Below are 11,350 nucleotides of genomic sequence, written 5' to 3'. Positions count from 1 at the left end.
GCGGGGGGGCCGAGCCGCCCCCGCCGCGGGGACCCCGCGCAGCCCGCCCGGCCCGCCGCCTGCCGCGGGCGCTCCGGGACCGGCCAGCGGGAGGAGGAGCGGGGGAAGCACGGGGGTCTCCTCCTCGGCTTCCGCGGGCGGCGGCGGCGGCGGCGGCGGCGGGCGCAGCATCCTCGAGAGCGAGAGGCTGGGAACAAAGGCTCCGCGCCAGCCCCGGCGGCTCCACCTGCCCTGCCCAGCGGAGATGGCGTCCCTCGGCTTAGGGGGGCTCAACGTCTCCGCCCGCAGGAAAAGCGTCCCGTCCCGCAACGCCGCGGTGGAGAGGCGGAACTTGATCACGGTGTGCAGGTGAGCCCCGGCCTGGCCCGCCCGAGGGCATCGTCCTTTCCCTTCTCGCTCCCGCCGCTGCCCGGGGGCCCATCCCGCCCCCCGGCCCCCACCTCGCACAGGTGGGTCGGGGGCGGGAACGCGGGCGGCCTCCCCGCCGCAGCCCGGTCGGGGGGAGGCAGACCAGGGGCAGGGCAGTCTCCTCCATCCATCCATCCATCCTTCCATCCATCCATCCTTCCATCCATCCATCCATCCATCCATCCATCCTTCCATCCATCCATCCATCCTGACTCAGCTCCTGCGGGAGGGTGTCCCGGCGGCGGCGAGGGGCAGGGGCTCACCGGCCAGCGCGGCTGCTTCGGGGCGTCAGATGGGGTTTTTTTGGTGGGAGGGGGTCGCATGGAGCGGGGGACTGAGAGGTTGTTTTTGGGCACCATGCTTGAGTTCTCGGGCGCAAGGCGTGTGCGGGAGCAGGGCAGGGCAGGCTGAGCCCTGGGCAGCGCCGATCGGACGCTGCCCGTCCTCGGGCAGAGCTGGAGCAGCGGCCGCTTCCCTTCGATGGCCGCGGTCCGGCCGCCTGTGGGGTTCAGACTTCATACGGTGTCTCGGACGTGAAGGCGTTCGAGCCCTGTGGAAGCGGCCGAGCGTGCGCTCCTGCGAGCGGGCCGGTGCCGCAGGAGCATCCCGGGGAGGCTGCGCTCCGGGATATTTTTATCTCCGAAATCTAGATCAGGAGATCTGCAGTACGGACTAGAGCTACTGTATTCAAACATTATTTTTTTTTAGCATCTTGGTGCTGAGCTTATGCAAGCTTAGTGGTACGGCGTTCCGTGGAAGCGTTTCCACTGCTGTCACTGTGGAATTCATGCAGCGTTTTCCAGGTGTGCGGCACTGACCCGTTACGTCATGGCAAACTTTTAAATGCGGGCATGTGCTGGTAGCAATGACTCGTTTGTTTCAATTGCTTAATTTTGAAGTTATCAAACTAATTTGCATATTATCTGGGAAAGGTCTTCAGCACATCCATGCGGGTTACGATATAGTTTTACTTCTCACAAATCTTAATAAAGTTCCAGGACAACTAGTAAATAATTTTATACCATCACCACTTAATGCTGCAGCAGTATTTAAAAATATTTTTCCTTTTTTCTTTTATTGCATATTGATAATAGGTTTTACAGCTGACTCTATCATTCATATACTGCAAGGAATTTGCTTCAATATTCCTTCAAGTCATAGTATCTGCATTTCAGAGTAACATTAGTACTATTCTATCTTTTCCCAGGCTTTTGTGCTTACTTCTGTTCCTACCTGTGAAAAAGATATGCAACAAAAACAAAGAAAAAGAAGATTTTTCTCAGACTTGCTGAAGCAGATCAAATAAAAGAATAAGTTTTCAGTTTCACTATGATTACAGAGATGCAGATATTGCCAATCTGTGTGTTCATGAAAACATCAGTATTATTAAGTAATGACACAATTGTACAGGATATAAACAGTTCTTTTAAAAAGAATATATTGTATTCTACAGAACTTGCTGTTTTTTTCTGCCTTCCATTTGAGGCAGTGCTCTTCTGTATTCTGTACTGTTACATTTTAGTTTTTGTTTTATCATTGTTCTGCAGTTGAAATGATGCTGTAATGTATTTAAAGATGCTTAGAAAGCAGGAGGAATTCAGTCAAACATTTATAAAACAGGGAGCTACTGCAGAAACTACTTGAAATTGGTGTATTTTAATTATTTTCAGTGAAACAATTCAATTTTGCTATATCTTCCCAAAACCTGAAGTTAGTTCTTAGTTTGTGAATACACATCAAAATTTGGAAAGCATGTTGAGGAAAAAGGATTTTGCATTATTATGATATGCGTACATTTGTTTATATTTTTATTCTTCTGCCAGTGTAAGACTAAATATTTAAAAGATTTCTGTGCTTTGCTGTAGTTCTATACTATTATTCTATACTAATAGTTTGTATTCTTCAAAATGGCATTTTAATGACATTTCCCAAACTGCAAGCTAAATAAATTTAACAGAATCCTTTCATTCATTTGAAAACTTAAAAGGAGGAGCAGAATTTGACAATGAAAAGTGACAAATTCATACATCAGTCTAATTTTCTGCTTTTTTGCTTTCTGATTAGAGGCTTGTGGCTGTTTTGGAAATAAACCTATACATGTGAGATATATCCACAAAAGATTTGGCTTTGGTTTGGAGTTATACAAGAAATTTGGGAGACCTTCTTGTGTATCTTGTACCCTACCCCAAAAAGACTAAGTCTTTCTTATTTAAGAATGTTTCCAGCTTACATAATTCAGAAGGTCTTATTAAGGTTGGAGAATACTACTGTTTCTACATTTTTTTTTTTTGGCTCAAGCAAGAGTAGATTCGTGACAGAGAAGAACACGTAAGAATCCAAAAACATCGGGGTTAATGAAGGTCATTTAGAAACACTGATATTGGAATCTCTCCAATGGCAGTTACTATATTTAGATAAAATTCAAACCCAACAAAACCTTATTGTTGCAGTTACGCAGTGGAAAATGATTGGAAAAAGACTCTTTTTTAAAGAGTCTTGAAGCAACAGGTATCAGAGCTATATTACTGCTCTGCTCCTATAGTCCACCAGAAAGTTAATTTTAGAAAATTTTTAGTTTGTTTTCAAACCACTTTACTTTCTCATGCTCCTTTGTTGCAGTTTCTCTGTTAACCTCTGACGTGTAGGTGGACTGTTGCACTGGGGAGGTTTAGACTGGATGTTAGGAAAGATTTCATCTCTAAAAGGGTGGTGAGGCATTGAAACGGAATGCCCAGGGAAGTGGTGGAATCGCCATCCCTGGAAGTGTTCCAAAAAGATGTGTATGTGGCACCTGGGGACATGGTTTAGTGGTGGACTTGGATTGGATTAACAGTTGGACTCAATGATCTTAGATTCTATGAAACTGGGAGCAACAAAGGGAACCAAGGAAACAGCTCTGGCTCTACCTATGTGGACATTTTTTTCTTCATAGCTCTTGTGTACTTTAGACCTGACCTTTTGTTTCTTGACTTTCAGTCGCCATGTGGTTCCATATAACTGTGCAAGAGCGTGGACTTTCTTGTCTGGGGGGCCACACAGTGGAAACAACACATGAGGCATCATTGATGACTGAGGAAAATGCTTACCCAATGCTTACACTGTAACCTTTTTCAAAGGCAAAACTTCTACATACCTTAAATCCTTTTTTCCAATCTGCATGGTAAGCATGGTGAAGTATGAATATCTAACATGCAAAATGTGCTTACGACTTTTAACTTGCACTTAGAGATATGTTTGCCTCCTTGTAGTATTTGGAGAAAAAAAGACAACTCAGAAGTATTTGCCTAAGAGGTTTTTTTTTTTTAAATCTCGAGAAAATATTTCTGGTGAATCACATTTTGCCTTGTTGTGTCCTTATCTTCCTGGTCTATGAAAGTAATGGGTACATACTTACACTCCCTGCCAGTCCTCCTAAAAGACAATTTAACCTGACTTGACATAGCTATAAAGGTTGCTTAGGTTTCTGGTGAAAGTGTAGAGTAGAGAGATGAAAATTAACATTTCCATGGAGTACATGGTGGCAGTAATATGAGCACTGAAAAAGAACACCATTATTGATGATGAGCTCTTAGACTGTCTTTTATAATCGGACCCAAGGTATGTAGAAATTGTTGTATCCTTAAAAACTAGATCTTTTTTCTTCAGTTGAATTGCAGAATGCTTTAAAATTGAAAATATAAAATAAATTTCTTATCTCTGATTTTTAGAAGTGTATGTGAAATTGCTCTTAAGTGTTTCTTCTTGAATATATCTCCATTTCTGAATAGGTATTTGATACAGTAATAATCAGTGAACTATTAAGTAGGTCGTTGAATACAGGAAAAATAGACATAACTATATATTGTACTCTACTTCATTTTGCAGTTTGTTGTTGATCCTTTCTCTGAGTTTTAAGATAATATTCCTGTATATAACGCAGTACATCACACTACTAACTCACTGTCTATCTTGTGTATTTATCCCTGAGTGAGTGATATGCTGCACTTTCTCTTTTTCAGACCTGCATGGTGTAAGAGGAGTTGTCTTCTTACGGTTAATATTGACTTAGTCGTGGCATTGCTATATGCATTTATTTTTCAAAATTAAGAAGGTGTTTTTTGTAGATAATTTCATGGCTCTGGTATAGCTTTGAGGAAGCAATAATTTTTGCCATTAGAGTAGTCAATAGCGATTAACTGGTGGGCATGCATGTCTCTCACTTACTCAAAATTGGTTAAAAATGTGGAGGAGTTCAAAACTGAGTCATAACTTGGCACTGCAGGAGAAGCTTCCTCCCCCACCCTAATTCACTCCTAATTCCTGTCCTGCCGAAAACATTACAACAATAGAAGCTTGCAGGAAAGGTAAAATAGGGAGTCTTTATTCAGAAGTTTTCTGAGTATAACAAATTGAGTGGAAACTCTTGAGATAAATGTCAATTCAGTTTGAGCATATTAATTTCGTTTAGTAAGTGAGCATCAGAAGGCTGTGCTGACTCCACTAAGGAGGCAGATAAGTTACTTTTATAGTACAGAGCATCTGAAACTAGTACGGTTGGTTTAAGGAGTTTCAGTCCTGCCCATGCCTATGTAGTATGCTGCTTCTGCAGCTGTGCCATAGAACTGTTTGTGTTGAGATGCAGTGATGTGTACTTATTATGAATGTATCCACATTTAAGAGTCACTTCACCCCTCCTTTCCAGTACTGAAAATCTGGAACAGTTCATAGTGAGCCCCAGAAAAAGTAGAACTGGCAGAACTGAGGAAGCCAATATGCTCAGTTATGGGATCTGGGATGAGCAGGCAGAGTGAGAACATCCTAAGCTGGTATTGTTGAGGTTTGGGTCTTGTGAAAACTATTTCCTCAGGCTCTGGTATGGCTCTATTAATACAAATAAGATTGCTGCAAAACCCCCCACAATAGATGCTCCAAAATAAGTGTTATTTTCAAATTTGAGAACATATGAAATCTGCCTTGAAACTGAAAACTAAAGAACAAGGAGCAGAAAAGAAAATAAAAATGGATTATAATTAAAATTGTGAAGGTAAAAGGAAATAATTTTTTGTCATGTTTTTTGAGGTTTAAACTATCTTCTGAATAAGAATAAAATTGTGGAAATGCAGTTGTAACTAAACACAGTGAACAGCCTAATTGATTAGTTACATTTGTGTTTTTACAGTGGCTTGATTCAGCCTTTCCTATTTCAAATGTTAGATCATTTAAATTGATAGCTTTTCTAGCATAATAACGTAGTAATATATGGTGCTGAATACCCCCATTCACAGGGAAATCAGCCTACATTAATGCACAGAGTTAATAGTGCATAAAAATTCATTGTTTTATAATATGTCTGGATTATTTTTGCATTAGGATGAAATTACAGTGTTCTCTTAATACAATAAAGTTTATACTTCTGATTCTTGGGCATAAATTTAGGGAATAAAAGGAGCATTGATGAAATGTCAAGCAAAAATTAGTATGTTTAGGATTACAAAGAGAAACTGATGTTGGATGCTTCCGAGTGCTCATTTTTCTACAATTTCATTAAAATAGTTTAGGGAAGAGGAAAATAATTAGCTCATTTTTATATGGAATGGGTGGAGATTTTTGTTTTCTTTCGGGTTTTAAGGCTTTATGCCTAAGACCAACAAGGATGATTGTATTTCCAGGCTATTTCTCAACATGTTTTGTGTTCCTGTTGCTCTGACTGAACTTGAAATCATCAAGGTGGTTTCTGGTTCTTTGCTCTTTTGGTTTAAACAAACTACTGCCCTACTGTAGAAGACCAATAGCTATTCATATAATTTATGATAGTCCTGTACTTTTGCTCTAGGTTTTCAGTCAAGACTCTGATTGACCGTTCCTGTTTTGAGACTATCGATGATTCTTCCCCTGAATTTAATAATTTTGCAGCCATTCTGGAACAGATTCTAAGTCATCGACTGAAAGGTATGTTAATAAACTTCCTTACTGGTGATGATTTTGCCATGATAATTTGTTTATAATAAACCAGAGTACATCTACAAACTCCTTGATGCTGAATGAAAGCATTGGCTTTCTCTGTGTGTCTGTCCCATTGCTGTTACCTTCCTGATTTTTTACATTACTGTGGAAAAGTGAAAGCAACTGTTTTTGTGAAACATGTTTCCAATGATCTTGTTGGAAGCCTTCTGGGCTGGTAATTAAGCAAGTGAATGTTGCCATGGTGCTGAGCTCTATCTGCTTTTCTGCTTTATGATAAGGCTGTGTCCTAAGAGTCTGAAAGACAATTGTAGTGTTATCAGGTTTAATAGAAGCTATAGTCAGCAAAGTGCTGCTCCCTTTTCTTTTTCCCTTCCTTGCTTTTGTTGCCTTCTTTTCCAGAGACTGTGTTTAGGTCCTTTAATTCCTGTCCCCCCACTCCTTTAGTGAACATGTTTTTTGCTACTGGAATCTAATGGATTAAATTGCTAATTGTATGATTAAATTTAGAAAGGTCAGTTGTTGATTTTCTGCTTGTATCGAGTCAGATGTTCTAATTGAAGAAAATGTCTGTTTGCATTTTCCAATTGTTCTAGAGGAAGCTGCTTTGCTCGAGGAACAGAGTGTGCCTTAGCAGTAACAGTCACTAGAAGATGACTTTGGAAGCTTCTCCTTATTTTCAGTTCTGTGTACAGTTTCTGAAATATTTGAGGATTATGAAGGACATCATAATCATCTAAATATAGATGTGTAATATGACAATCTACTCCTTTTCATACTTTTTAATATTCATAACTAAGCTTTGTGAACAATATTGTGTGTAGGCTGACATTTGAGTAGCACAATTACTACCTGCTGTGGTTCTGTCAGAGGAGAAAAAAAAGTCACACAGTGGGGTGGAAACATAGGGTTTGTCACACTGTGACAAAGATTATTGGAGTGATTATGGGTACTTAGCAGCTTGACACTGCAGGGAAATTGCTCTCTTTTCTCCTTCTCCCCAAGCTTCAGTGATGTTAGAGCAAAAAACATTATACCTTTTATTTTTTTCCACCAACCTTTTGCTTCTCAATCTGTTACTCAGGACAAGGAGTACAGAGAAGCCTTGACAGGTTGGGAAATGGGTTACGGGCAAATGGAATTTGGATTTCTCTATTTCTTACTTTAAATAATTTTTTACTTGCAAACAGCTACATTTTTTTTAGCTGTTTCAGTCTTCCCCTTGTAGTTACTAGTATGATTTTCTAAGTTTTCAGAGTTAAATAAAAATACATAAAAAGGCAGTAAATTGTGCATAGCATTGCAAACGAGGAGTATTTTGGTAATAAGCTAGTTGACTGTGAGTAGTTTTTAAATAATACAGCAGAAGTTGAGATAATAAATCTACATTGAAAATTCAAACTTTAAGAGAGTATATGTTATACAATACAGGGCTTGAAAGAAATTGTATTTTATTAATGGAAATGACTGATATATTCTGAATGCATACTTTTTGTCAGTAGGAACACACTAATGGTGGACTGGCTATTGCAGTAGGTTGCATAAAGTGTTTTTAAACTGGCAAAACATACTTGATCTGTTTGTTTATGGTGAGATAAATGGCTTCATTGTATCAAACTTGTCAGGATAATCCCCTGGCAACATAGTTAAATGGATGATCCAGAGTTGAGAATGTAGGGTGTATAAAACTACTTTCTTAAGGCCGTGGAAAACAACAGTTCTTAATCTTTACTTCCTTTGAAAGTACTGGGTGAGGAAGGAAGAATATAAAAAAAGTGTTTACTTTGCATTATTAAGTACTAAGTTTACTTTTCTAATAAAACTTTTGCTGGTAACTTTTTCTTAGGTTAAATTTAATATGTTTTTAAGGAGCAAAGCATAGTCTTGATGGAATATAGTGACTGTTTCTGCTTATTGATTTCATGTTTAATTAGGATCCAGACAAAAAAAAAATAAAATAGAAGGAAGAAGGGTAGGCTTTTTAAAGGGAAAAGAGTTCAGCTACAGGGATTAGGATTTTATGCCTTTTTTTAAAACCATTGCAATCAAGAATTCTGAAATAGTAGTTCTCCAGGCTTCATCTTCCTTGGTGTTCTGCTAAAAATGCCTGTTGTAGCAACACAAGAACCATTTAAAAATGGATTTTTAATAGGTAACTGATCTGATGTTGTCAGCTCCCAATAGCAAAAGGGTTATGAAATAGCATTCTTAGCAGTTTTGTTGATTTACTTTTTCCATTCAGTATCACTGAAGGATTAAGTTTTGAAAGTTTCTTTCAAAGTCATCCAGTCCTACCTCTTGCTCAAAGCAGGGCTGTCTCAGATTGCTCATGACATTTTCCAGTTGTGTTGAAAATCTTTATGACACTTCTTAAACTCAGTGCAGTTTGCTACAGATTTTTATTTTTTTTCCCCCTCTTACTTTGTGCTTACCTTTCCCTAATATTGACCGTGGTCTTCAATGGACCCTGTAATGAGCCAGACAGAAAGTCAAACATGCAGAAGACTAATCACTTTCCCCATGGATGCACTTTTTTAGCTCAGCTGCTCATTTTCTCAACAGCGTTTTAGATGTGGGTGTTTGCTTAGTAACAAAATGAGGTTGTCGAAACTACATCAGCTCATACAACAAAAGTCTGTGAATGCTGCTTGAACAGGTATCTGTTCATGCAATACAGAAGACTTGGCACATATGGCACCAAAATAGTTCCCCAAAAGGTAACATAACATGCTATGACTCTACCTTACAGTTACATGTACACCACTGACCATAAGTGGCAGTCAGGAAGAGGCCACTGTTGTCAGTAAAAGCAATCTGGCTCACAAGCTATTTTGAATTGCCCTAAGGAAGAGAGAGAGTTTGAGCAATCTGTATTAACTGTCTTTTCAGGCATTGCAAGCTACTGACTGCCTTATGATCTAGAAATTGGAGATGGTATATATATCATATATATCATATATATATATATCGCAGTACTGTATGTGCAGTATACCTGGTGCTCCCTAGGAGTGCTGGATTGATTGAGAATGTGGAGTAGATCAAAGATTGTAATAAGGAGGATATAAAGTATGTGTCCTTCTTGTCATTAAAGTAAACTGTGTGGCATGCTTGCTGGCAAAATAAGATACTACTGGACAGGACAGTTGAAGATCTTGAGAAGGTAGGAGAGGAGGAGTAACAGAAAAAAAATGATTGACTAATTACTCTTTTATTCCTTCTCAGGAATAAGAATTTTCATGGTTTTGTAATACAGCAGAGACTAAGCGTTATTCTGGGAGGGTGCAGAGACAATTTATTTGAAGGTCCCAGGACCAAATAAGACCTATAGTCCTGAAAGGAATTTTACAGATCGGTATATAAGTATATGTGTGTTTGATAATCTTAAAGCAAGGTGAGTAGTTTCAAGAGCTGTTTTTTTCCCAGATACTTGTTTGGAATTTGTTCTTTCTTAACCATTCTGTACCATGGAGATTAAGCTGTATCTTGTAATTGTAATGGTTTCTTGTTTTCACTGCTGGCCACAAGTTTTTCTGGTACGTTTCCTGTAAGTGTCCTTTTTTGTAAGGTCAGCTAAGGAAATATAGTTAGTGAAGAAATGGTAGGGGCATCAGAAGTGTTCAGCAATAGTACTTGGGATTTGATCTCAGGTCTCAGGCATTTCCTAGCTCAATTAAAACCTGATGTCATTTCGAAGTGATGTATATTTTGTCTTTACTCTTGCCTTTTTCTATCACTTCAAATTAGTGTTAACTGAGTTTGTACTGAAAAATATGAATACCTATTGTAGATTTTTATGGCCATCTCAAACATATTTTTGAAAGCTAATGTCATGTATTTGTTGACTTACGATGTTTTCAATGTAATATCCTTCACAGCACAAATTATTTATATTCAAACTGCTAGCTAGTATGCATGCTTAGAAATAGTTTTGGTGTATAAATTCTGTCACTGACAATGTATCTAGTGCATCTTGTTTGTGACTTCTGTAATTTTTGCATATCATGGTTACTGTGAGCTTACTTGTCATCTGTACACTTACTTGCATTTATCACCATGACGACACAAGACAGGGTGCTGTATTGTGCTATTTTGACACTTTCACAACTTTGTGTGCCTTTTTGCTGTAGGTTTAGAAGGCATTATACACACCTCAAAAGCTTCTGCTAGAGTTGCCCATGGAAGCTGCTTGTCTCTATCCAACCTATGTTATTCCTAATTTTAATGATTGTGGAGTTTGTTTTCTCGCTTTTCTTTTTTCTTGCAGAAAAACTACAATGAGCAGTAAACTTTTAGGGTGATCAGTGGTGCTTGAGTGGAAAGATAAATGTAATAATTCTCTTTTTTTCCTCATTCTATAAAATGTTCTAGTTTCATGTGTCATCAACAGTTTGGTGGTAGTAACTGTAAATGGCTGTACTAGTGATGTTACTGGTAAATATTCAGGTTTTGCTCTTCATAGTAGGGGAATTATTAAATAATTAATTTTTGAAGGAGTAAAAGACTTTTCTTATATCTGCACTGCACAATTTATCCCTTCCCATATGAGTTTAGTTTATTTTAGGAGGAAAAAAAAGTACTTACTTCTCCCTGCTAGTTCAGAGTCTCTTTCAGCAATTAATATTAATATAATTTTTATTAATAAAAATTCCCTGAATTCTAATAAACAGAGGTTACAAAGGGAAAGGGTACAAATTAGATCTGCAGAAGACAGTTTGTGCTTGCAGGTCTAGGTCACAAGTGAGGAAGCAGGGTTCTTCGAGTTTTGCATTAATGTATTATATGCTTGCCTTTATTAGTTGGCACTGGAATTGGTGATACAAAGTCATCTTCACACTTTAGCTGCATTTAATTTTGCAGGTATAATCCCCAGGCAGTAATGTTTCTGATACAGTGAAGTGTAAGAAAAATACCTGTAGCTTTTCATATTGTTAAAATGCCTCTGAATTTTTGTTGCTGTCCCTTACACTTGGCATTTTAACAAAAACAGTAAGTTTATAAAAAC

At 38.8% G+C, this 11,350-nt stretch overlaps 1 protein-coding gene across 2 annotated transcripts in view; it reads left to right on the top strand.

The window, feature by feature from the left end:
* Positions 1 to 80: 80 nt before the first annotated feature.
* RUNDC3B (RUN domain containing 3B) overlaps positions 81 to 11,350 on the top strand; it is a 48,154-nt gene continuing 36,884 nt past the window's right edge. The window contains exons 1-3 of one of the 2 annotated variants that reach the window (XM_051802574.1): positions 239 to 348; positions 3,385 to 3,568; positions 6,221 to 6,336. Coding sequence is in view for 1 of the 2 variants with exons in the window: in XM_051802573.1 (XP_051658533.1) it covers positions 245 to 348; positions 6,221 to 6,336 (220 nt within the window). In the remaining variant the exon portion in view is untranslated. Of the gene's footprint in view, positions 349 to 3,384; positions 3,569 to 6,220; positions 6,337 to 11,350 lie in introns of both variants that reach the window. The other variant, XM_051802573.1, reaches the window with a different exon arrangement.

Source organism: Manacus candei, unplaced genomic scaffold (assembly GCF_025592945.1).
Source record: "Manacus candei isolate 608988 ecotype Guabito, Panama unplaced genomic scaffold, ASM2559294v1 h1tg000056l, whole genome shotgun sequence".
NCBI lineage: Eukaryota > Metazoa > Chordata > Aves > Passeriformes > Pipridae > Manacus > Manacus candei.
Note: the sequence above shows the minus strand (reverse complement) of the source record. Positions and strands in the feature narration are given on the sequence as shown.